The 27,522-nt window shown below is 41.2% G+C and overlaps 1 protein-coding gene across 25 annotated transcripts in view; it reads right to left on the minus strand.

Moving 5' to 3' along the window:
• Positions 1-27,522, minus strand: part of Cadps (calcium dependent secretion activator) — a 442,533-nt gene that overhangs the window by 78,848 nt on the left and 336,163 nt on the right. For 6 of the 25 annotated variants that reach the window (XM_021182627.2, XM_029468977.1, XM_021182629.2 and 3 more), the window contains 4 exons: positions 21,760-21,866; positions 15,248-15,404; positions 14,081-14,222; positions 2,362-2,517 (listed from right to left, as the gene is read on the minus strand). In XM_021182627.2, coding sequence (XP_021038286.1) covers positions 2,362-2,517; positions 14,081-14,222; positions 15,248-15,404; positions 21,760-21,866 — 562 coding nt within the window. Of the gene's footprint in view, positions 1-2,361; positions 2,518-5,912; positions 6,060-14,080; positions 14,223-15,247; positions 15,405-16,572; positions 16,594-20,751; positions 20,761-21,759; positions 21,867-27,522 lie in introns of all 25 variants that reach the window. The other 19 variants (XM_029468964.1, XM_029468969.1, XM_029468965.1 and 16 more) reach the window with 7 other exon arrangements.

Consider the following 27,522-nt stretch of genomic DNA (forward strand, 5'->3'; position numbering starts at 1 on the left):
CTCCTTTCCAATGAAGCAAGCGCCTTCCCTTTTCACATTTCTCTTCACAGGAGAACTGTTCCTAGCCTGTAGAGTGCAGGGCTGTGAAAAGAGGAAGGCAGATGTGGAAAATGAATATGACTGAGAGAGTTCGATGGGTCCACAAAGCCAGGAATAGAGGCGTCACTTAACCCCACTGACTCCTTGATGGTAGAGCGCCTGTGCTTTGCCCTTAGCCTGGGTAGAGACCAGAGGCACTGTCACTGTCTGCTGAGTGTCAGAAGGCCACGGCCCACTGTCCTTACCATGTGGCTCTAGAACAAAGGTTACTTATTCTGCTCCAAAGAAATAATATGTTATTCCAACATATATTCTATGCCTTAAAAGCCAAGTCAGGGGGTGTTTCCAGCAGCATTTGTGTTGATGTTTGGAGCCTTGACAGCAAGCAGTGGCAGGAATGTCTGAATGTTAGAGTTGCCCATTCTTATGTGGCGATAGATAGGAGTCCTGACATTGAAAGATGACTTAGCTACTATGTTCCTGGTAGACTTCTGTGGCCTGGGGGTGAGGAGTGTTCAGGGATTCAGGTCCATTGTCTGCCTCTTAGTCACCTACCTTCTTTCTATGCGTGAACATAACAGTGATGTGGTGTGTGAGGAATGAACCCACTTCCCATCCTCAGATATTCTCTGTATTTCTCTTATTTATCCCCTATTCAGCAGATTGGCTTCAGACTGAAGGACGTAAATACCTTTCTGAATAGATGGGGAGCATAGATCAGGAGAGGCAAGGTCTTAAACTAACTCACTTTGGCTCCTGTATGAGATAGAAGGAAGGACTAGATGGCCTCAAAGGGTTGCCCTGCGAAGAGATTTTGGTCACATGGACAGCAATTGCTTTGCCTAAAATTAATACAGACTATTAGAGGTTATAGAATTAAAAACTGGGAAATTTTGACCATATAGTTGAAAATCAGACCCGTCCTTGGTTCTACAGGTGGGCAGAAAAGAACAAAATCTGCTGCCTGAATTGCACAGGCTTTCAATCTGCAGAAGGACAAATGCCTGCTCAGTCTCCCCCAAGCTCAGGGCTCTCTCCTGGGGCCACTGAGTTGCTGGTTACCTACCTGCAGCCGTACTGCTCTCCTGCCTCGAGCGGTTTCAGGATTGATGCATTATTTCTCTTTTCTTCTTCCAGGGTATCAAATGCTGGATTCATAGCACTTTTAAGCAAGCCCAGCCACCACCACGCACAACTTATTCATCAACTAAAGTACATAACATCTGGAGACCCAGAGAAGCCAAGATTGCTTACGGGTTAGTTTCTCCCTCCTCCCCTCCCTCCTTCCCCTTTCTTTCTCTAATTTTTCTCTCATTCTTTTCTTTTTGGAAAGAGGAAAACAAATCGGATACTTTTAAATCAGAAAAGAAACTTGGATGTGTGTTGAGGGATAGGCAGGGTGGTGATGATATCAAATACAGATGTGAATTCTGCTGGTTTGACAGGTGTATTTCCTTCTCCGTTGTATGCCAAGGACTCAGCACTGGGCCTGCTCTATGATAGCAGACCAGTGGATTTTGCTTAATGGATGAAGACTTTTTTTTATCCTCTTCTCGTCTCCAGCTCAGACCAGCCAGCTTCAGGCCTGCAAGCAGAGGGATTCACTTTCTACCCTAAGCCCTAGTGGCCGAAAGGGAGACTGTGGCGGCTAGAGCACATGTGCAGTGTCTCGTGACTTCGTGATGGTTCTTGGTTAGAATGAGGGCAAGAAAGTTAACCCCTGGCGCACGTGCCAGGTCCTCGGCTCGCGTGCACAGAGCGAAAGATGATGCTTAGTTTTTGCTGGAAGTTCAGTGACCTAGATTTCTAGAATTGTACATTTTTTCTCTTCCTATCCATTTTCTTTCTTCTCTGTGCATTCTCCATGCCCATTTACTTATAAATGCTTACTGTGTAGCTATTTTGTGGCAGACATTCTAGATGTCAGGAATATAGGAATGAAAAAGAATGGGTTTAAGTCCCCTTTCCTCATGGAACTTGCAATGGGACAAATTGGCAGCCAAATAATTTTATTGCTGGACACAGAGCAGGTTAGTAGATGTTCAGTGTGGGCAGCTAAGCATTCCAGCTAACTTTTAAAAATTGTTGATATTTAAAGACAGGGTCTTGCTATGTAGCCCAGGCTTGCTTTGAACTTAGAGCCACCTCTGCCTCCTCAGTGCTGGGGTTACACTATACCTGTCTTTACTGGAGCTGACTTGGACTAGCCATTTCCTTCTCTAGAACTTTACAAATCACAGCCCATTGTCATGGGCTCACTGGTCTTTCCAGGGCCGCACAATGGGAAGGAAGGACTGAGTCTTTCCAGCCACTCATTCCTACCTTTTGACGCAGGACTCAATCATGTCACTTGCCATCAGTTTTAGCCGCTGCTCTAAGTGTTTTCCAAACTCTTCCTCAGGCCAGTGTAGGTCACGGATGAAAGTCTGAAGGGCATCAAGTTTCCAGAACAAATCTTCTGATGTACCTGATCCATTACTGGTAGGATAAAAAAAATTAGAAATAAAAAGTCACCCAGTTGCCTTGGGCTTGAGAGAAACTAACATGGAGACAACTTGGGGCTGGAAGGCTTAAGGCAAACAGTGGCTTCCACATACGAAACAACGTGTGTTGGTGGCAGAAGGGGGGCAGTCTCCACTGGCAGAACTTGAGTTTTACCATACAGGACCCAGTTCACTTTGCTCAGCCAATTGCTTCAGACCAGCGAGATGTCTGAAGAGGTTGTTGTCTCCTTATAAGTAGGAAGATATCGTATGGTAAAAATCAGCCTTCTTTTAATAACCACATTAGCATATGTGATGATTCAGACGAAGGCTATGAACCAGGGGGAGAAGTAAGTCTCCATGGGTAAGAACTACATGATAACATGCAGTTATTAGGATCCAGGGCTTCATGCATTTCCCCAGTTCTCCTCCAGAATGGAGACCTCTTGGAAATGGCACAAGACTTGGGTTTCAAAAGGACAGTGCTAACAAAGTGGTGAGCGAGGACCTTCTTTCTCTCTTGAAGAGCTGGAAAAAAACTGAGGAGACTCAGATAGAGATAGGGACACTTGGATACCTTGAATCCCAAAGTCCTGTCCAGTGGGTAGCCTTCCAATTTTCCTAGACCAGCCTGTTACATAGGCAGCTCTAGGATGAAGGGAGTTGGGGCAGACAAAGTGAGTAGACAGTGGATCTCTGATACTTCAGGTCTCCAAACCTGAGCTCTCTCCCCATTGTTCCCAGTCCTCTCTAGATCTGGGGAAATGGGATTTGATTCCTTTTTATACTATGACTTCCAAGAGACTTTTACCTGGGACATCCATGGAAGGCCTGCACATGGGAAGTGTTCCACCTCTTCCATTCTGAGCCTTCTTGGGCTGGCTTTCTCCTTTGTAATCACCCCATTTGGAACTCTGAGGGGTGGCGAACCCCCTACCCCCTTCCTCGCATACCACTAATGCTAACACAGTAATTTATAAAGTGTCCAACACACCATGCATTACCACTTCTTCTGACATCGTCTATAGAAACAGACGAGAGTGGGTGTTTCTATTGTGACAGATGCCAGCTGCATTGAATTAATGCCTCAGAGAGAAATATAGCTAGTGCAGAGATGCATCCACAGCTACTGCAGGGAGGGGAGGGGACAAATTCCCAGCATGCCGAGAGGGAGCCAGAGCCTACGGCCTGCACCAACAGGGCAATGCTTTCAGAACAGACCAGTTCGAGGTCAGTACGGAGATGTATCTGACACGAAGGAGCAAGTGACATGGAAACACGTCCTTAAAATGAAAGGTGGCAGAGGAAAGAGCCAGGATCATGAAAAGATATCGAATCAGGCATTTCCTAGTGGTCGACTGAGGATCTATGCCTTTTGTTTTTTAGACACTATAGTGAACTTCATTTAAAAGTGAGGGAATGTGCTTCTCTCCATGAAAGTTCAGCCTTCTTCCACCCCACCCCATGCTTGGGAAAAAAGAAACCCCAACTTTGTCTAGTCTAAGCCCCGTTTTGGAACTGCATGGTTTATGTTTTAAATCATTAAGTACATATGAATGCAATAATTGGTATTTATTACAACAACATTTTGACACCCATCTGGTTTCAGAGTTTCAAAAAATTCTTGTAGCATTTTTTTCTTTGAAGAGCTTATTATTAAGTTTTGACATGAGGAAAAGAATATTTTCTTTTTATTTTTAAGATAAACTGTTAATGTTAAGGCAATAGCACCAAGATTATTTTGATTGCTGAGCAGTTACCAAAATGTGTTCCCACCCATGCCTTAATTAATTGAATGGAGGCTATTATCTGCTTTATCACAATGTCTTGATTCATATCTTTTCAAAAACAGTATCACAGAACATGCACGGGACAAGCTAAGAGAAGCTTCCATCTATTTGGATTTAATTTGAAACAGACACTATCTAATCTAATAAACAGACACTAACTAATTGAACTTGTAATATTGTCATCTTAGCATGAATATGATGTATTTTTTCAGGAAAAATTTTCCTCAGATATGAAAAATTTGGAAGTTTGAATTTGTATTTAGAAGAGAATCAGACCCATTGGTCTCAAGATTTCAGTGTGGGCTTTTGTGTGACTGTAGTTTTAAAAAATAGGGAGCTTTTGGGGCACTGGGTTGAGAAGTCATTTTACTGTCCCATTCTCCTTCTGGATTAACTGTGGATCTGAAATGGCCAAGGGCCACCTTGATGAATGAGAACTGGAGATTTCAAAACATCCCTGCCAGTTTCAGGTCATTTTTTATTCCTTTGATAATAACACTTCCCTTTGAAAATGTGCCAATTTATTCTTCCAAGGAAAAGCTTATCTGGCCTATAATTAGCTGTGGTCAAAGCGGAGGATCAAAGGAAGGTGGAGAACTGGTAAACCTCATTTCACTTATTAAATCACCCACATGGTTTTCATTTCATCTCACCGAGGTAGAACTGAGGGGCACTGGATCTTCTTGCTAAGGAAAACGGAGAGAAGATTCACTTCCTAAGTGAGAAGAAATATCCATTCAATCCCAATGTCCTTTAAATCGCTTGTTTGGAAGAAGAGGCATGGGCTCTAGGCAAAAATACCTCCCACATCCCCGACTTTCTATGAAGGAAGCAAAACACGAGTCTGTACTGAGAATGCAGACACATCGCTGCCCAACTGTAATTGTGAGTGGCCTGTCTCTCACATTCTCAAGTTCAGAAGCCTTGTTGTCTAGATGTCAAAGCTTCCTACTGTACTTTGACTTTGGAAAATGTCTATACCTATAATATACCTAGTCTGGGAGGTCCATTCACAAATTTTCATGTGGCCCTGAACATTCCATTCAGATATTCTGCTATTTACTGGCACCAGGAAAATGCTTTATGGCTTTAATTGGCCTTGAAAAATATTTAACCATTAAAGAAACCAAAACATGCTCTTAGGTCAGCAAGCTTCTTTTGTAGACTTGGTCCAGATCAGAAGTGACTGGTAAGCCCTTCAAAGAATTTTCTTTGATTATTTGGGGATGAATAATTCCTAAAGTCCTACATTTGAAAACATAAAGTCCTGCATAAAGGCCTCTGCATTGAAAACTGGGGGTGGGGTGGGGGTGGGGTGGGGGTGGGGGTAGAAATTCTCTTACAAAGTAATTCAGGAAGTAAAACACAGTCCTCAAGTGTTCAGTGGGTGTTAGACAAATCGTTACTGTGTATATATAGCAAATGTCTTATAAACACGATGAATGCCAGAAATAAACAATATTGTCTCTGCATGATCAGCAAAATATGTCTAATTATCCATCTCCGTCTCTGTTATATAGGATGTATAGAAATAAGCAATACATATCCATGCCAAGATCACTTAAATTTAAATGAGATCTAATGTGAACTGAATACACACTCAGCATCATATATAGCAGCCATCCATGACGGTGCCGAAAAAGTGGGCATCTGTGGGATGCCTAGAGGGATGTTAACTGGTAGATTTGGTACTTTGGGTAGGTTCACATTGGGTAGGTTCACATTGGGTAGGTTACTGGTTAAACTCCTGTGGAAGAAACAGACAGAAAGAAAAATACCATCACAGTGACAATGTAGATGCGGCAGAAGCACACAACAGCTGTAAATAAACTGGCTAAGTACACAGAAGACAATGGTGGAGACTTGAGCAGCACACTTTGTAAGCAGGTTACAGGCTGGGATGGGACTTGGTATCCAGAGAGAATAGTAAAGTGAATGGTAACTTAAAAGTGCGGACACTGATGGAGCATGCGTGAACAATGATCACATAACTGAGTCTCAGAGAACTCTTATCTTCAAGGCCACTTTCAAAAGAGTCTAGAGCTTGTCTTATCAGAAGAGTTGATGTTGGAGGAACTCTGGCTGGCCATAGCTGGAACTGGGGTGCCATGAGACAGTGGGATTGATAGAATGGTGAGGCAGGAGAGAAGGTAAAGGGGTGCGGTGGACAAGTGCTCACATTCATGCTGTAGTGCAGTGGATATAATTGATAATTTGTCACATTTCCCAATGGAAAGGAGAGGAGTGTGCTCATCAGAAAACACTGATCACAGTGAAAGATAGCTGACGCACTTGGTCCTCTGACCAAAACACACATGAATCCACATATTGTACTGCACTTCCTAAATGTGTGTAAGTAGTAGATTGCAACCCAAAATACATTTATACAGTGTGTACATGTATGAAATTTTCAAAGAATAAAGATATTTAAGTAAAAACAAAAACTACCAAAATCCTTAAGAATATAAGTGGTGCAGGGCATTAGCTGTGCCCACTTTCATTTATAACTTACTGTCAAGGGAAGATTTCTTCAGGCAGACATTAGACACCAAATGGAAAAGGAAGGCTCACTGATTTGAATGTGTATGTAGTAGTGATATATAGAAATTGAATGCCTTCCAACTGCTACTTCTAAAGACAGGAATTCATACAAGGGGTGTCAGAATGGATGGGAAAGATGAAGAACTCATATAGAAGAATGATTATCCCCAGGGAATTTTGTGGAACGCTGAAGGAAAATGGATGCTTTCTTTCCCAAACTCAGACTTATTAAAATGGAAATATGCCACCACACAGAGACAGACACACATGGAAAGAAAAGAAGCCCAGATTGAGGGCTTTCTTAGAACCTTTGGGTCAAATAAATAGATTTACAGTATCATTTAATATTATAGTAGCTGCCCCGGGGAATGGAATACAGCCAGGAATAAATAATGCCTGACAGAGGCTTCTGGGAAGGCTATTTTTTCCTGTTGTTTTTTAAAAAAAATACATATATGTGCATGGGGTGGGGGAGGGAGGGAGAGAGAGAGAGAGAGAGAGAGAGAGAGAGAGAGAGAGAGAGAGAGAGAGAGAGAGAGGTCAACCAAGGATTGCTGTCCAACGCCTTTGAAACAAACTCTCCCATTGGCTTGATGTTTACCAATTAGATGAGAGCACTTAGCCTGCCAGTGCCGTGGACCGACCCATGCTCATCTTCCCAGTGCCGAGGTTACTGTGGGTGCTCCACAGTGCTCCAGCATTTTTATGGGGATTCTAGGAACTGGACAAAAGCTCTGGGCTGGTGAAGCAGCCAGGCACCCTGACCCTTCTCCTCGGCATGGCTTTTACCTCTTCACAGGACTGGGAGCTCCAGAGTGTGTGTGAAAATTTCATGAGCTGTTTATTTTTTTTTTCTATAGAAAGTTTAAAATTTGTGAAAACAAATAAAATAGCGATGGTATCTTTTATCAGTTTTTTGGTTTCTAAGGAGGTATAAAGTTCAATTGAGTGATGAATGAGAGATGGATGGTTGTATGAGGAGAGAGAGGGAGAGGGAGAGGGAGAGCGAGAGCGAGAGCGAGAGAGAGAGAGAGAGAGAGAGAGAGAGAGAGAGAGAGAGAGCATGTTCAGAGATTTGAGTCAAATCAACTCTATTCTTTGGAGGGTCTGTGTCATGTACTGCTCCAAACACTGGCACTGAGCATCTTGCAGAGGCTCGTGAAGGGTGTGCCATGCAGCCAAAGTCACTGGCATGGTAGAGCCCAGCCTAGCTCCGCATCTGAAAGGAGCCTTCCTGTTTAAGGGGGGGAATTGACAGCACTTTGGCAGAGGACTTGAGGTTCTCTTTTTGGATCTTGTAGGGAAGGAGGAAGTTTCGCCAAAGCAGCGCTGGGTGAGCTGTTTGCCTAGCAGGACTCCTGGAGGACAGGCTGCCTCTGGGCACGCTCTGCAGGGCAAAGCTGCAGCAAAGGCGCTGGCCCTGGTGAATGGCTTAGACGCCTGTCTTCTTCCTCAAATAAGTCATTTAAATGTTCCCTATGGCAACTCAGCCCTGGATTATAAACTGAAAACCCTAGAATGCACGATTGCCAACCCGCTATCCTCTTCTTTCAGGGAGATAGGTGTTTCACAGACCCACGACTTCCTGTGGTGGGGAGATGCCTTGGGGGTGGGGGTGGGGAGAACTCAAGAGAAATGGAGCTAAATATTACTATTAAATAGAAGGAGGGGACAAAAAGGAACTTTCTCTTCCATGTGTCTCTGTTTAACTGGGGAATTTGCCTTTGAATTCAGTCCCTGGTGGTTCTCGGTCTTAAACACTGCCATGAAACAAATCCATGGGCGATTTCCACTGAGACATGTGTAAGCCTATATAAGCAAATGTGATCATTAAACGATACACACACTGAATAATGATCAAGGAATTAGGAGATCTTAGAGATGGCAGCCTGGAAAGTTAAAATGTCAATTCTGAGCAAATTATAAGTAGCTAGAAATGAATAACATACAAGTGTCTGCAAAAGCAACTTAATTTAAACATATTAGTGCATGGTGAGTACACAAATGGGAAGAGACTTTCGCTTTGCATACAAAATAAAAATACTCATAGTAATCAAAACAAATTGTTTTCTTGTAAAATACAGCATTTTGGCTGTGAACTTGGGCTTAAATAGACCTGTATCCTATATAGCACATATTATTAATGATTTAGTTTTAAAATGATAAAATAGGACATTTCTAGTTTTATCAGAATAATAAAGCATATTTTTAATGTTACTTATATTTTATCTGGGACACTAAAAGAGTAACAACCAGAGATAATTTCTAAGCATAATAGTTCACTATCACATATTTAAAGGAAGACGTTGCATAGCACTCAGTTACGATGCACTGCTCTGCGAGGCGCTGATAGCTATAATGAATCATTATTTTCAAAGAGGGCCCTCCAGTGACTGCTGGACAAGCAGCTAGCTATTCATGCTTTCCTGTAAGAACTCTAAGTAGATGTCTCTGGGTAGGACAAGAAGTGAGAATTAGAATCCTAGTAACTGATACACGTTAAAAATTATCCTCATCCAATCCAGGGACCTTAACGGAAAGGATTGCTTTCATTTAACTCTCTAGAGCCTGAGATTACAAAATTCTCACCTGCTCTCTCTCATGTCAATTTACATTAGAGATGTGTGTGCATCTTATTTCTACGATGGCAGTGAATATAGGTGAGGCCTTTTTTATAACATTGTTTTTAATCAAGACTGTTTCAATGTGGAAGGGATATGGTTACATCATCCCACAAGTATTTCTGCTTTAAGCTTATGGATGGGGGTAGATTTTTAGATACAGAACGTGTTCTACTTTTGCAAGCCATTTGTTGCATGAATATATGAAGTACATCTGTCTTTTCCTGGTGGTCTCACATTGAAGCTTCTCTCTGTTTGCCCGTAGGTCTAATCTCACTCAGGGATATGGGTATTATTTGATACCTTCCTAGAGCCCAGAGTAATGTCTCCTAACCTGTTATTCATTACTGCCCAGCCCCAAACTTCCTTCTCTATGAATGTTTGTAGGCTCTTTTTTTAAAAAAAGATTTATTTATTTTATGTATATGAGTGCTCTATCTGCATGTATACCTGCATGTCAGAAGGGAGCATTAGAACCATCATAGATGGTTATAAGTCACTATGTGGTTACTGGGAACTGAACTCAGGACCTCTGGAAAAGCAGCTGGTGTTCTTAACTGCTGAGATATCATCTCTTTAACCTATCTCTATGAAAGTTTTAATGCCATAGATATACTATTTATCTACTTATGTATTGTATGTAGACCTACATTTTCTATTTGACAACTGTAAGATCATTTACCACAGCTTTGGGACTATTAAGCCCCATTGAGAAAGTATCCTTTACAGAACAAACCCCAAATGTCCTAGGATTTGAGAACCCTCAAGCATCCTTGAGGCTTGCCCCATCACTGATAGCCCAAGCTGGCCCACACCAAACACTCAGCATTGTGTTGTTGCGTTCTGCTCCCCTGTATGCTCTTGGGGAGCCCAGCCCCTTTTGAAATGCTACTCTTGCAGTCAGTTCCTTCCCCACCCTTCAGTGGAAGCTCATGCCCATATGAGCCACATTCTTAACTCTTTGTATGACTTGTGCATACATTCTTTGGTAATATTTAAAGCCATTTTTCTTCTGTATATATTAATAGACCCATCTAGATATAAATCGCCAATCTGGAGATTGTATCTTTTCCTCACCCATCGCCATGGTTCTTTGCTCTTGTATTCTTATAATCCCTGTCCTGTACAGGTTGCCCAAATTCTGCTTATACAGCTGAGCTTAGCTATGTGCCAAGCCCTGCTCTGTTCTAGATGCTGGAGAGAAGACAGTGTGTAGTTGTGAGAGGACATGCATAAGCATGTCCACATCCTATTACCAAGAATCCTAGCAATGGAAATTTTATGGTTATCAAAAGCCATTGTTTTATAAAGGGGGACACTGAGTCTTGGGAAAGTCAATGAGAAAGGATCTTAATTCAGAGACACTGATGAATTGAGGTACTGTCTTAAGACTTCTTTTTAAATTTTATTGTGATTATGATCAATATTTTGTGTCCCCTTGTACCAGGCAATGTGTCTAGAAATCAGGGAACAACTTTGTAGAATTGGCTCTCCTTCTCCGTCTTTCCCTGGGATCTGGCCAACAAACTTCCTGGGTTCACAGGATCATATCTCCTGAGTCATTTCACTGGCCCCAGAGTCAAGAGATCTAGTTTCAATAATATCTGTATATTTGACAGCTAGTCACCCACAAACTGTTGAAGTCCCCCGAGGAGATACTCTCTGTTGCCATCAAATCTTCATTATTGGGAATGGGTATTAATTAAAAGGTACTTTTAACTTGTATATCTCAGGGCCAGAGGAGGAGCAAGTATTTTGACTACTAGGAAACCAGAACTTATAGTACTTATCAGGAAGTAGCATTTGCTTTACCCTTCTTAACCTCCCTAACCTGACACAGAAAAATCACACAGCCAGGAATCCCCTGCTCTTAGGAGAATCCAAGAAAAGACAAAGGGGTTACCCACCTATAGAAAAGAATTCCTGGATTCTTCTACTTTGAAGACCTTTATGGCTTATTAGTAATGAGCCATCACTATATGGCTGGGTGAGGTGTTGCCCACCCTTGTACAGAGATCAAACTTCACATTCAGGGCTGCCAGACTTGCAAACCACCTTCCCAACTCTAGATAATGATCCTATGGCATGCCCTGATGGGTGCTCAGGCTTGAGGTTCCATTGAACACTTGAGCGCATCTTGAGAGAGAGTCTTTGGGTACAGTTGGAAGCTGTGCAATGGGCTTCCACATCAGCATCCACAGACTAACAGAGTAAGTGAGTAAGATACAATCTCTCTCTTCTCAGTTTTCAAAGTAAACAAACTTAAGACTTAGCTATTTATCTACACTACCAAATAACTTCCATTATATTAAGCACAGACAATTGTAGTTAATTTTTTAAATAGGGAAATAGTTGTATACAGAGAAATATGAAAGATGAATACTGTTTGTCATGTATTTTCTTTTTACCTCTTGTATTCATTGTATGTGTGTATGCATGTTCATCTCTGTATGTATGTATATGTGTGTGCACACGTGTGGATGTTTGTGTGTCTTATAGTCATGTGACAGTTCTTAGTTTAGGAAGGAGCCTGATGTAGAGGATTCTGAAAGAGTTTTTGTTGGTATTACTTTTGATAAAACACCTAGTTGAAAGAGGCTTCTTTGTTTAAGGAAGAGGGATGGTCTTCTTCAAGTACCAAAGGTGTTCTCCCTGTTTTCTCTTTGCATTGTTAGAGGAATAGAGAGGTTTGCCTCTATATGCACATATGTCCTAATCTACCTTTATTCTTACTGCCATGCTTGCTGTGCATCAGAACTTCCACACAGCATACATGCTGTCTAAAATTAAGCTAATTGGTGTGTGATTAAAAGGAGTGTTAATCCAGCTTATGCTTCACACGGCCTTTTCAAACACCTCCAGGTACTCTCAAAGGACGGCACGCTTGGATATGAGCTGAACAAACCACAGACTAACAATAGCACAATTTGGACAGTAAAACATTCACTTCCTTCCCCCTCAGCTCCCACCAGCAGCCACATCCACATCTGCCTCAGGTGATTATTCATAACACTTACTCATTTGAAAGTTTCGGGCATTTAAATTATGGATCCATGAGTCCAATATCATCAGTTAAAAAAAATTCCAGACTATGACTCCAATTGTGAAAGTGATTTTAATTCTATCTCTACTGCTGGTAGTAAGTACTCAGAACACTGAATGCTTCCAAATGAATAGCAGTCATATGTTTGGCTTCTGAAGAAGTTAACAGATTATAAAATGACTTTAGTGACATTTTCACAGAAATTTATGACAAGTCTCAGGCCCTGAGTAGGAACTTTTTAAAGAATCAATTTTAATGATGAGAAAACACATTCCTAGAAGTCAAACCCTTGCCTTCCTGCTAGGGCAAGGCCCCAGATCTATGGCTCTTTAAGAGTCTAGGGTGGTATCATTCCCCTCCTCTGTGTTGGCAATAGAACCTTCCACATTTAAACCCAAGCAAGGAAATGCTATTTCAAGACCATTGCTATTTTCAAAACACGAATATCACTCCTTTAAGCCTTTTTCTCTTCACAGCTCTTTTCCAAAGCACAATGGCCATGATTACTATGACCAATAAATAAATAAATAAATAAATACCCCCTTGTGAATGCCTTGCCTGTTTAACCTAGTTTTAGACACCTAAGGTAAAAGTCACCAAAACCATTACTTCTTTTTTCCTTCAAACCAAGAGCTTTGGGCTATTGACCTGCGTTCAGTTGGGGCAAATCAAAGCAATTGTCCTGTGACTTAACTATGGGAGGGGACAGAAGGAACTGTGTCAGTCAGGGTTGCCTAGAGATTGATATTATAGGAATATTCATTTAAAAACCTACTTCAGAAAAGGATTCTGTATTGAGGAAAGTCTCTTGAGGTCTTTCCAATTGAGTGAAAAGGTCTGGGTTTCCTAAAAATTCTAGCATATATGCCTGTTTTGTTCTAGGTTGGTACATCTCAAAGACATAAAGTGCTGCAGAGCACAAAATCATTTGTTAGAGAAGTGGTGGTGGTGGGTGCCCAAACAACTAGAGTCTACCAGGCCAAAGGCAGAGCCAGGGTTTACTAGAGCTTTTCAAACCATATCACACACCCTTCATATAGGGGTGTCATTTCCAGGATATTTGGGACCGGCACTTGGAAGTCCACAGGCACAGCCTGCTCCTCTGGTCTCTGGGTCTGCCAAATACACTCAGTAGCTGAGGTTGCCCAGAAGCGGTGGAAAGTAACAAGCTTACAACATACAGGCTCTGTCATGATTTGTCCTGTGGGATGAGCAACCCATAAAAACTTGTATATTGTGGTCAGGGCTTCCTCTCTCCTGAGTACCTTGTGGAAGACACTGTGGGAAGTAGCATTTGAGTAAGACGAACAGAATAAATAACACACCCATGGTTACATCTCTCAATCCTCTGTATCTTTTGTGACACAAAGGTTTCAATTCATAAAAACATACTTCCCCTCTCCTTATCCCATTCAGTCAGGGAAGCCACCAGTACCATGTTAAGAAATAAAACAGTGCTTGCTTTGTATTCACACTAACAGTGATGGCCATGTGCCATCGTTAATCCATTTCTATATGGATTTGTACCCCAATTCCGATGGTATTAAAAGCAGTTTTCCTTACTTGACTGGCTCCCATGACTCCCGCTCAAAGCCCCTGTGGATAGATTGTGCAATGGAGGACTCCATCAGATCCACATATCTAACAACAAGTGGGGCGAACAGGTCCTGCAGGTGTTTGTGAAACTTTCCATTGCACAAATTATCTAGAACAGATAAGCAAAATCTCCGTCAGAACCCAGAGCAATTTTATCGAAGTACAGTGTACACACAGAGAGTATTGTCTTCTATATCCAACACCCTGCTTCAAAGGAGACTGAAAGAAACAAAAAGACAAAAGCAGGACCCACATGGAGAAATCATACTTGAATCCGCGTGGAAGGGAAATGTGAACCAAAGTCATGTTGCCCATGTGTGATTTCTATATAAAGCATCAACCCACAGCATTTGTAAACGGTTCCTCTTACTTCTCCTCTGCTGGCTAGGTACTAGAAAGAAAAAAACCGTTCCTTGTCTCCTCCCCTCCTTCATCATTCTCCCATAAGAAGGACTGCTTTATGGTTGAACTTGCTACAAGATGCTTGCAGTGTACTTTGGCCAGAGGTATCTTTTATCCAGGAAGTATCACCTGGTAAAAATTGAAAAGCTTAAAGAGGTTAAACTAATCAATTTTCTGAAGAGTAAATAAAACACAAGAAATGAATACCTCTTCCCAAACGGCTCTTGGGTTCTTCTCAAAGACAGGCAAGAGAACTGCTATCCACAGTTAAGTATCTCTCTCTCTCTCTCTCTCTCTCTCTCTCTCTCTCTCTCTCTCTCTCTCTGTGTATAGTGTGTATGTATATATGTGTATGTGGTGTGTGTACAAATGGTGTGTGTGGAGTGTAGTTTGTGTGTGTGTGTTTAGGATTTGTGTGTATGTGGAGTATGTATGTATGTGGTGTGTGTGTGTGTGTATGTGTTTGTGTGTGTACAGAGGGTGTGTGTGAAGTGTAGTTTATGTGTGTATTTAGGGTTTGTGTGTGTCTGTGTGGAGTGTGTGTATGTATGTATGTATGTGCATGTATATGTGTGTATGTGTGTGGAGTGTTTATGTGTATATGTATGTTTTTAACAGTAAAACAAAGAAGAGCTTGATCTAACCCACAGTTTATATGAAATAAAGATATCTTAGCAACAAGTTTATCTGCATACTATTCAGTAAAGGCCAATAGTCCAGGGTGATACATACAGTCTGTACGGAGAAAGTCATTCAGCAGCTGGAAGAGTGGGAAACTGTCCCACGTGTCTGGGGGTTGCACCTCTAATGCTGCATCCATGTCCACTGCAAAGAGTGACAGGAACGTCTCCGCATGCTCCACCATTAAGTCTGACCACCACGCAAAGGCCTTTGAAATGTGGCAGAAAAACAATAGACAGAGAGGGGATGAGTATCTCCCCAGGACGAAGGGTACGTGCTCCAACCCTCACTCCTCAAGACTGGCTGTACATCCAGCGGGGCGTGGTCACTTTATTGTAAAGAGAACAGCAGTTTGGATATGAGTGGGCCTTTCAGTGTCCAAGGCACTACTCTGTGTAGAAAGCCTTGCTCCTGACCCAGAGGTCAGAGGTCACAGATGAACTTCTGCTCAATTTACAATAACTCAGTAGGCTCGGGTCATGCTCTGTGTCATCGCTGCTGGCTGGTTCTTGCTCTAAGGTATAAAATTTGGGAGTTTCTTCACTGTGTTTATGGGTTTTCTGCTGGTCTAACTTGAGAATTTGCAATTACTGTACATTTCCATTTCTCTATCTGGGGATTAGTTGTCTGTGGTCTCTTCAAACCCCAGAGATTCCAGTTTTCCTATACCCTGGAAACATTACTCCTCCCTCAAACTAAGTCAAAGCAAGCCATTATTAGAATTGCTACAGAACTGTTGAGTAAAAAGTCTATCTCAGTAGGGAGCCTTTGCTTTTTGCTTCTGGTCTAGAGGAAATATCAGGCTTAGCCTAAGGAACATGGAGGAAAGTTAGAGCTTACTTCTGTGGGGCTTAGACATATGTACATTGAAAACCAAAAAATATCAGTGAAGTAACTCATTTTCATGCACATGAGCCCTTGGAAATCATTGTGCAGGGTCTCAGGGGTGACATTCACATCAGCCTGGGCCAGATGTGAATGCAGTTCAAAGGCATGCATGCATGTTGTCTAATAATTTCTGGCAGGAGGCATGCAGAATGAGTGGTGGTGTCAATAGGCCCTGTTTTGCTGATTTCAAAGAGAGCAGAAAAACAAACATTGCCAGCCTTTTCTTGTCCCCCCCACCCCTCCCCCACTCAATACTGTAAAGTATTCACACTGGAAACACTTTCCGGAGCATTCACCAAAAAATATGGGAAAGTGTTTGGAAATATGAAGGATGATTATGGAAATAGTTCTATACATGAAAGGGTTTGTTCAATGGCCAAGCTCTTCTGTGAGAATCTATTCCTTATTTGAGGGGGGATTCTAACAGCCACTAGGAGGCAGAGCAGAGGGTCTACCTCTCTTCTTTCATGAGATTTCATATTACTTACTTCTCCTTTATCAACATGTGGCTGGTTTGCAAATTAAATGGAAAAAATCAAGTCATGTACCATTCTTTAAGGATGGCTTGGTTGGAACTAGACACCTCCTGTTTCCATCATAATATACAGTAAAACCTCACTGATTCAGAGCAATGGGAGTGGGCAGAAGCTGTTCTGTTAGCCAAAAAGCTCAAGTTGTTTCTAGAGATATTTTATTGCTTTTGAAGGAAGCCTGTGACTGGGTAGTAAAGTAGATGGTACTCACAGAGTGAGTTTAGTATGTGAATGTATCAGAATGCTTAAAAATTTTCCCAACTTCTAAGTATTTGTTGATAAACTGGCCTGTTACTTAAAAGGATGGGAAGTTTAACTTTGTAGGTCTAAGAACTGCATGGCTCCAAGTTATAAGAAACGACTTCTTAATTACCACAGTGTTGGTGTTACGCTAAATATTTTACTTAAGAATAATGAAAATAGCCATAGATGCAACCAAGTCATCACAGATTCTAAGTATTCGTCCTGAATTAATGAGGTTTTATTGTAGCTTTACCATCTGGAGATGAGAGCCCTGGGGCCTGGGCCTTGCTCTACTGACAGGCCAGTGGGGGAAGGAATCCTTCCTCTCCCTGAGTCAGAGCTTTTGTAGCCTGTTGCCACTTAGGCAGAGAGTCCTGTCCATAGCCCTGAGCCTATACAGGGTGACTCTTCTCTCCTCATCCAGGGCATCTGTAACGTTCAGAAAGGCACAGCAAGTTGGCTGGCACTTATTCTTCAGTTGATTGATCAACATTACATCTTTAGGGCATGGCCAAGAAGTTATGTTGGGGAAGACTGTATTATGTTCCCATATACAACTTTGTTCTAGGATGACAAGGAATAAAAACAGAAAGCCAAATCAAACCAAAACCCAGTCAAAATGTATGAAATTAAAAAAGATTCTTAACCCAACTGCAGTTGTGGTTCTTATGTTTTTAATTTAAAGAATTTGTAAGCAAGAGAGCATGGGGAGCGAAGTATCTCTCTGCTACAGAGAGCCAGATTCTAAGTAATGTGTTACTGAGCAACTCTTAGTTTTTGCAACTGTAGTCATACAGGCTAGAGAGACTGGGAGCCCTACAAAGAGAAGTATTATTGCCAGGGAGGCTGGTACAGTGAATGAAGAAATAAAAACCAACATCTTTCTTTTTAGCACTCTCTAAGAAGTGAATAAAGAGTTTAGATAGGTTAGGAATAACTAAACAGTTAAAGGAAAATTCTGATCAGATGAACAAGCTGAATAACTGTGCTGATCAAAAGCTATTCTTTGTTTTAGGTTGGCTCTGATAGGTGAGAACCACTTTTGCTCATGAAGTAATATATGCTAAAAGGCATCTAAGGGTTCAGTAAACCTTTCCCATAGAAAATATAGAGTTACACAGTAGAGTATTAATACTTACCGGATGTTTTTATTATTCAAAGACAAAAGCTGTGTGCTTTAGGGGGTACAATTCACTACACTGAACACACTATATATTTTGCACACAAACTAACATGTATATATGTACCCCTCTGTGCACCAAAATACATATATACATATACATACATATACATAGAGAGAGAGATTGAGAAGGGGGAGTACATGAAGATTAAATTTGTGTGACTATGAGTGGGTCATGTTCTGAGAAGAAAATTCTGTTGCATATGAGAGCAAAACGTGACACGAGCTTCCACACAAAGCATGTGTGAATGGGAAGGGAAGGATGGACTCTTGGTTGAGAGACATTTCCCTCTTGGGACATTTACTATACTGGAACTTAAAACAACTTTTAAAAAGAGTTTTTTTGGGGTGGTGGTGGTGGCAGGTGTATTGTTACTTTTATTTGTGATGTATCTACATATAGTATGGCCACAAAAGTTAAGATCCATATTGAAGATTTAGTGCCTTCTTTAGTTGTCAAAGCTTAGGGAGCAACCAGAAAGTGAATTCTGGGCAAACAAATCCTCATCCTTTCAGGGAGAAAAAGTGTACAATGTGTTACGTCAAGTCAGCCTTTTTTATTACTTCCTAGTCAGTGACTTGGCTAAGCATAGGAATTACCTGGGCAGCTTTTGAAAGAGAACAAAGTTCTATAACTCCCTAGAGAGTCCAGTTAGGGGGCTGGCACCAAACACGAGAATTCAAATATCTGTGAAATGCTTCAGGTATTATTATCTGTATGCAGCAACTGAGGGCAGGTGGGGTGTCTTTCAGGATGAGCCCACGCCTCCAGGAAGAGGATCCCCTCTCCTTCCAACTCAGCCCATTGGTTCTCAGCCATTGTGTAGTTTTCACCTAGAAATCAGCTTTTTAAAAAAAAATCATGAGATATTTTGACTTCTTGGGAATTATTTTCTTCATATAACAATAGCTAAACTTTGTAGAGCGCTTACCATGTGTCTGGCACAATATCATCTGAGCCCATCTAACCAGTGACCATCCGGCTGGGTAAGTAACTGGACCACAGTCACATGATGAGCATGTTGGGCTAGAATTCAAGCCCAAACTTCTCTAACTGGACCACAGTCACATGATGAACATGTTGGGCTAGAATTCAAGCCCAAACTTCTCTAACTGGATCACAGTCACATGATGAGCATGTTGGGGTAGAATTCAAGCCCAAACTTCTCTAACTGGATCACAGTCACATGATGAACATGTTGGGGTAGAATTCAAGCCCAAACTTCTCTGCTCTGGATTCTAAGCTCTGGCTGCAATGTCCTTTATCCCTTCATGACCCAGGACATTTTATTTCTCATTGTCTTTCAAGGAGCACTGAATTCCTTGACTTAGATCAGTAGATAGGAGAGGCCCAATGGGTAGGTCTGATTAAGTTGTGAGATCTCATGATGGGTAATCCTGTACATATACCTAAAATAATTTTTGGTCTTTGGGAATCTAAAATATGCTGAGGGTTTTTTTTCTCTTATTGGATATTTTCTTTATTTACATTTGAGTTATTTTTATTTCTAATTTCAAAAACCAGTGTTGAGAACAAGATTAAAGTCACCATGTTTGTTTACCCTGCCTGACTTCTAAATCTGTAAGATGAAAACATTGCTTATGAGAGATTATTATTAGGATGATGATTGACATTTGCCCAAACCCCAACTTTTGGGAAAGGTAAAAAGAAATGCCTTCTTTGGAAGTTGGGTTTAAAAATATATAATTTTTTTTTGTTTTGCAGTTCTGGGATTTCTTTGCTGTGGTGGTGCCTCTTTGGTGTGGCCGAGGAACACACACATTCTCTGTGATCTGGGAGTAGCCTTCGAGAGTAGCTTGATTACTAATCGAGTATGTCTGCCACTTATTTCTTCTGTTATTCACTTAAATGCACAGCTGCATCCTCTTCATATCTATGGCTTCACAAATACGTGCACTTGGTCAAGCCTTTACCTCTCAAAGCCAGGAAAGGAAGGCCAGAATCCCCCAGGTCCGAGGAGATGGTTTTGAAGACACCCAGAAAGAAGAAAGTTGTCATCCCTGGACCATCCAACCCCTCAATCTAAAAAGAATATCTTATAAAATAAAAGTAGAAGAAAAAATGCAATCTGACTTCCTTGCATCTGTCTAGAAGTTACTCTTAAGTTTGTGTGGTTGTGGGGTGCTACTTGGCACCCCTTTTCCATTCAGGCTGTGTGTCCATTGCTAAGCGCTATATGGGTTAGCGACACCCACTCATGGGTATTCCCCCCATTCATGAGGGTCTGCAGGGAATTCAGGAGTCTTCAACACTCTCTCTATATATAAATACTGTATATATGACTCACATACAGACAGCTGTAGAAAAAGGTTAGTATCACTCCAAGGGGCTACTGGTTACTAAGCTTGGAACTCCCCTTCTGTAATAAAGGTAAATACAGATGGACACAGGAAACTACGACAGGCCAGGGACAGAATCAAGGCAGGTGGGAGGCGTGTGTCAGGATGTAACCGCAGTCCTCGTAAGTCTATCAATTGCCTCATGCACGCACAAGAGAATCACCCCACATTTACCCTGCTGTGGAGAGTCACCCATGTCACAAGCAGTCCACTGAAAGTTGCTGTTACATTCCTGGGGTCAGTGTTAGAAAGCAGGAGCACCAGGAAAATCCCATTAGAAGACATGGTACTACCAGGGCATGCACAGAGTATGAGAGCAGGTGGCCACTTCATTCGATTGAGTCACATACCTCTTTCCCCTGCCACGATCAGCCAAGGTTGACCGGAACAGTAGAGAAACAGGGAGGAAATTTCAATACGCAATCAGCATTAGTTGGGATGGCTGGGTTTACAGCGTATGCTCTATCATTACCCATCTGTCACTGTTTTCTTAGTCACGGGAATGGACAGTTTAGGGGTCTAAGAAATGACTTTTACAGAGCCCTTTCCTCCCCTTTCTGTAAACACCGATTTAAAGGAAGTGTCAGCATCATTTTAAAAACCAGATTATGTTGAGAGAAATGATTTTAAGGTTCGAATTTGGAACAGTTTCAGAGTTTAATCCTCTGCTCTTCCCTGGGAGATCTGGGGTATTTAGGTCCTTATAGGTTTGGCATCTAGTTGGTTTGAAGTCCTTCCATTTATAATTCCTTCAAAATCATTTTAATAGCGGTTTGTCAAAATACAGTGAAGGAAGCTGTATTTATCTGGGTTTGTGTCACGGAAATGCCAAGTCAAACAGCATAGACTTATTATTGTCTCTGTCACTGTGCTCAGCAAGCTGGGCAATCTAAGGTCATAAAAGGAGAAGGACTACATTATCAGAGTAAGATACAGAGAAAAACTCAAACTTTAAAAAAAATAAAATAAAAAGATGACCTAGGGTCCACACACCAAAGAACCAATCAGAACAACAGTGCTGGCAACAAAACAACCACAAAAGACTGAAGAGTTTTCTGTGTCTCTGGATAATGGATCTGTGCTGCATTCTGGATGCCACAGAGCCTTGAGTTACACTCACCTCAGTCCCGCGTTCAGAGAAATGTCTGAAAACTTAGGCTGAAATGCACAACATACAACCACCTCTTGGTCACTTAGACAACTTTCTAAAGACGTCTCCTTCCAAAACTTCTACCTTCATTCCCTTCAGCCCAATTAAAAGAAAACTCAAGTTAAGGCATCGTGTTCACAGCAAGGCAGCTGCAGCCCGGGCTGGCACCTCAGCTAATGGACACTGCCGTCTCCCCCTGCCTGCTCACCTCGGCGTGGTGCTCCTCGTTTTGTTGCAGTACTTCGATGACTAGTTCAGCAAGACGGATTGTGTCTTCGAGCTTTTTGGCGGGAGTGATTAAGCGGCCTACATTTTCTGGAGTATAAGAATTTGTGGTAAGATTCAATGAAAGCAGCAGGCTAGTTTTGTGGCCAATAGAACTAGTGGGTGAGAAATTCTGAATGGTTATCAAAATATATAAAAAAAAGTTTCATGCAAATGTTAAGTGAGCAAACCATAAAGCCACCTTGTCATTGTCATTATGATACACTTACGAGAACAGTGCTCCAGCTCCCGAGTTGCAGATGAAGCTAACGTGAGGTCTACAATAGCCCATGCTAATTTAGCGGTGGTTTGTATACAATACACATTCTTTAAAGACAGCATACATGGACTACCTCAGATCACTCTCTGCAGTGTGCTCAGCCTACCTGGCATGGGGCGAGAGACTCCAGGCTTCATATTGATTGGCATGGTTTGTTTTCTATGTGGGCCACTAACTGTTCAACATGACAAAATTGTTTTTACTTCAGGCCTACATGTTGACTGGGTACTTTGATGATCACTTTGGAGACGAACATTCAAGGCTTCTTTGTTTCAAGTCACCCAGGGAAAAGATGAGAAGAAAACAAAACATTCTTGGGTGCTTATGTAGAAGTTTAGGGCAGGTTATTAAAGGGTGTTAGGGATAGGTTATTACAGGAATGGCTATAACCTATATTTTAGCAGGAACAGAACTTGTCTTCGCCACACCTTAAGCTCACACCCGTGGACAGTGTCATTTCTTGACTGATTCAGCTTAGGGTGTCAGAATGTGCCTTGCTAAATATAATTTCTTTGCATTTTTTCCCTTTTTATGGTGCTTGGAGGGTTGAACCAAGGGCTTCATACATGCTAGGCAATTTTCTTATTATTGAACTATATTCCCAGCACTAAATAGAATTTCTTAATACTCCATACACACTTGGTTGTATTTAAATATAAGGATAGAAAATAGCTACTCAAAATGATAGGCATTTCTTAAGTGATACATCTAATTAGTATTTAGAATTTAATAATAGAAAACACACTCCATAAAACACTATACAAAGGGGAATGTTTTTATCCCCTGGGAGACAGACTGACAAATTTGACCAAGTCAGATGATTAGGTTTTAAATTTCAGTTCAATTAGACAACTGCAGGTATGGAGATGGACTTTCTGTATGCAGTCAATATTATCATCTTTATCTCTACCGTAGCTAAATGGCAAGGTGAGTGGAACTAGTTGGAGCTAGAATGTAGGAGTTTTGGGGAGTTTTCAGGGTAGGTAAAGGATAGCCAACACCTAGTCAGCAGATGTGGGTGGTTAGCTGGTAACAGCTGATGGCCTTAGCAGATGTGGGAGGTTAGCTGGTAACAGCTGATGGCCTCAACAGATGTGGGAGGTTAGCTGGTAACAGCTGATGGCCTGCTCTAGAGAAAACGTTCTTGGAAAAAAATGAGAAGCAAGATTGACTTGTATATTTTGTTGACACTTGACCTATTTGTCGTTTTTACAAGTAGACTATCAGAATTTCCTTAGTAGACTTTCCAGCATTTCTACAAACATACTGTGTATATATGTTTGGGTACTATACATAGAGTAAGGGATTTGCATTCTGATAGTAAATATGCACGGGGGCTACTTTTCATTAGTTGACATTCACATTTACACATCAATTTGCAAATTCCTTATCCTATGCTTTTTACCCATTCAACACATACATCCACATATATACATCACACATGTACACACATTTTCTTATAACCAGACAAGCCTGCACACTATACAGATCTGCAGGAAATCCCACTTGGACCACATCTTTGAAATCTCTCACTTTCAAAATAGAGATCATTGTTCTTTTGGATGAAATACTCACCAAATTAAAGGGAATCTGGCTGTACATGACATCAGAGATAGAAATAAAGTAATTTCCACCAGTATTTTTATTCAATTTACCTATGAAGTGCAAATGCTTTTTTTTTTTTATGTTTTAAGAAATCTAAGATGCTTAAGTAAGGACTACCTGAAGATTTGTGATTTTTTTTTAAATGCAAGACTTTTCGATTGACTACAATAAACAACAGTAGATACACATTATGTGTACATGTGCATGCAGTCATTGATGAGTGTGTGCAAATGTACACAGGTATGTGTATGCCTGGTATGTATTATATATACCAACAGTATGTTTAATAAACCTCATATAATTTGACTTGAACATGTGACCACTGAAGTACATGGGCTATGAGTCTTTAATCTAGAATACTTGACTGCCAATTAACCCATGTAGCTCAACTTCTACTTATTGCTAATTAGTTGTGACTCCATTATCTGTAGCTTAAGCCACTTTAGTGAGGCACAGCTACTTTCCCCCTATTTGCTCAAACAGCTGATTTGCTAACTCAATGGCAAAAACTCTACTAGCCGTGAATTCTGTAGGATGTTGTCTTTAAAGAAAATACTGTGTAAAAGCCTTCAGCAACCCATTCCCCAAAGGGCACAAAGAAGTTTTGTTTAGAAATGAGTCTGGCTCAGTGATCACCTCTGTAGTCATAAAATGTACTGAGATATTCCTCCCCCCGACCCAATTTTGCAGTAGCTGGAGCACTGATGGAAAAAGAACCGAAAATACAGTATAGTTAGGAGACATTTCATTCAACAGAATTGAAGCTCATAACATAGGAAGAACCATCATGCAAAATGTTATGCAACAACAATGTTATTTTGTGCTGACATTGAGATTTGAAAATGTTGCATATGTCAGACATTGCTAGACAAAAAAAAAAAAATATGTGGACATTTGGAAATAAATGCTCTCTTCTGAGTATCTCAAAACCTACGACATCACACTTGAGAGCCTGCGCCTCAGCTTAGTATTCAAAACTGAAACAGAATTTCAAGAGTGAACAGAAAAGCCAACTAAGCTAGAAAGCTAGAAAGCCAAGTGACAGAAGATAGAAGGTTTACAGTACTTGATATTGGCCTAGGCATGCCTGCGAGCCTCTGAGATAACATGCTGGTCTGCAATTGTGTGAATAAAGAAGGAGGCTCAGGAGCTGGCTGGGGAGCTGTTCAGTTAGGAGAGAGGCAGAAAAAAAAAAAAAAAGTAAAGAGACAAAGTGACTTTCACAAAGAGTGACAAGTGACAAGGAACTCTGAAAAGAACACCCCGACAAGCAAACGTCACAAACGACAACCAGAGATGCTGCTCCCTCAGCAGCTTTGGTGTCCTGGAGGTATGACGGGGTTTGATAAGGACTCTAGCCAGCATCTCACCACACCCTACCCAGACACTCAGAGTCCAAATGCAAAAACCAATGTTCCATCAAGATGGACAAACACAAATGGCAGCTGCTGTATCAGCAACTGAAAGAAGATATACTTTTTAATCACGAAGAACAAGCACAGGTCATTAACAGATTCTCCCCTCCATGTGACCAGAGACAGAGTATGGTACATGAATGGTTGGTGATGTGGACTCTTATCTTTCATAGGCTACTTGTCTTTTAACTAATTTTATACCCTCTGTAATTTGGTTCCTTATATGAATGAGACAGAGTCAAGAATTTTCCCTGTATTTGACAGGATTGCTGACTAGAACAAATCAAACAAGGCATGGGATAGGTCTTCCTCAAGTCAAAGTACCTACAAATGGCCACTGTTAGCTTCCGAATTGTGAGAAGGCTGAAGTTAATTTCCTTGCAAGTGCAGATAAAAGGCCGTCATTAGTTCAAGTGAGCTAGGGAATATTCATGCTCCCTTTGTGGAATTTCAACATGTCAAAATCTGTCATTTGGGGGGAAAATGTGTGGTATCTGATTGTTTCCAGCTCATTTAATTATTTTCAATTTGGAATTCTCATGGCTTTTATATTGTGGGTTGAATCATATATAAAAACTTGCCAGCTTATCGAATATGTTACTCGCTATTCCAAATGTTAGAATACCGTAATCAGCACTTGACCCATCTGTCATGTGGTTTACAATATCAGTGCTTCAAACGTCCTTTGACAATAGTTTCTTCTTCCACACAAGCACAGAGTACCAGCAGCTTCCACAGTTCTCTCTTTGGCGACTGTCTCATTAACCTCGGACCTCTCCTTTCTAATAGTTCTGGGTTAGCGAATGATCTGCGTGCTGAGGGACACACTCCTTTCCCAGGCTTGCTTCTGGGTTTGCATGGATTTTCAGCTGGGCAAATGAATTTTACTGAGGTACAGAGAAAATACAATTATAGTGACATTGACAGAGAAAGGGAGCAAGGTCATGAATAAATGCCTTGCTCCAGCAAAGCAAGACTTGTGGGGGTCTTCAAGACTGACCTTGCTGGACTCTGTGTTTTTGAGCACACAACCTGAAACAATCTTTATCAGTTAATTTGAATTCCTTGGGAAAGATCATATGACCACAGAATTAGTAGAAATCATTTAAAAATAAAGCTATTTAAAGAAAGGCATATTTTTAAAAAAGCACGTGGCTAAGAGCATTCTGTAAAGCTGGGGACATCTCGGTCACGCATGTTCATGGCTCATGTGGTGAATGTTTGATACCTTAGTGTGTAATTCTCATGAAAACTCTATGCTCATTTACACCTAGGAACTGATCATATGTATCAAAGTGCTTGATCTGGGGTTCCCCACAACACAGAGCAGACTGTGGTTGATCTGTAACCTGTGAGGCGTCAGACACATGTTTCAACTCAATGAGTCCTGGGGAGAAATTCATAAATTTCCTCCTGCCAACTCTCTGTCCAGAATTTTTACTGTAAGGTTTGCCACCATAGAAAAACAAGCTTCCCTTTCTGTTCCTCACAGAGCAAAACAAAAACATCATACCTTGGTTTCCAACTTCATTTACCCAATTACCATTGCTCATGTTTACACAATTAATTCCATTTGGCTTCCAGAAAGAGAGTTAAATGTGACTGCAGAAAAACAAAAAAGAGAATTCCTCTGCAGGCATAGCTAAGCCAAGGAAGAGAAGCATCCAGGAGGGAGAGACACCCCAATTAGCCCTTAAATAACCTGACCATATTTGGTTCCAGCAAGCGAAATGCCAGCCCCTGAAATATCACACGAGGGATAGATATGACTGAGGGAAAACCGCCTTATTACCAAGTTCCAGTCATTGATGTGTTGAGGAAGATGCCGGAGCTTGTAGAATGCTTTACTGAAGGGACCTAGCCTGGAGAGAGTTGCTATGATTTGGGAGAGGGAGAGTGGATAAAGTCTGAGGAGGAACAGCGTGGATTAGTTAGACATACAGTATTTTGTAAGGTACTTTGCTCCTTATAGTGATGGATACATGAACTAATGACGGAAGGGCTAAAACATACTACTTTTTTAGTAACAGTGCCCATTACATATAGTGGATCCCTTGAATCTCCATTTAACCCTCTTCAGAGGATTCCATGTCCTAACTAGTATGTTAACAGAGATTGACATGTACATCATGAATCATGTTCCCCATTTTTCTTTGGAGACATGATTGTCTCTATTCTATATGACCTATGATCAGCCACTGAGAAACTCCTTTAAAATTTCCCATGGTTGCTTAGAGAGGGAAACTGTTTCTTCTAGTGTTGGCAGCTAGGATAAAAGCCTTGTGGCCATGTCTCTCTTCAGACTGATACCACCACAACTTATGTTAAAGGTTTCTATCCCTAGTTAGATGTAAGAAATATACTCAACATCTGCATCTCTAAGGCTCTTTCCTTCAAAGTTTTCCCA

This window comes from Mus caroli, chromosome 14 (genome assembly GCF_900094665.2).
Source record: "Mus caroli chromosome 14, CAROLI_EIJ_v1.1, whole genome shotgun sequence".
Lineage (NCBI taxonomy): Eukaryota > Metazoa > Chordata > Mammalia > Rodentia > Muridae > Mus > Mus caroli.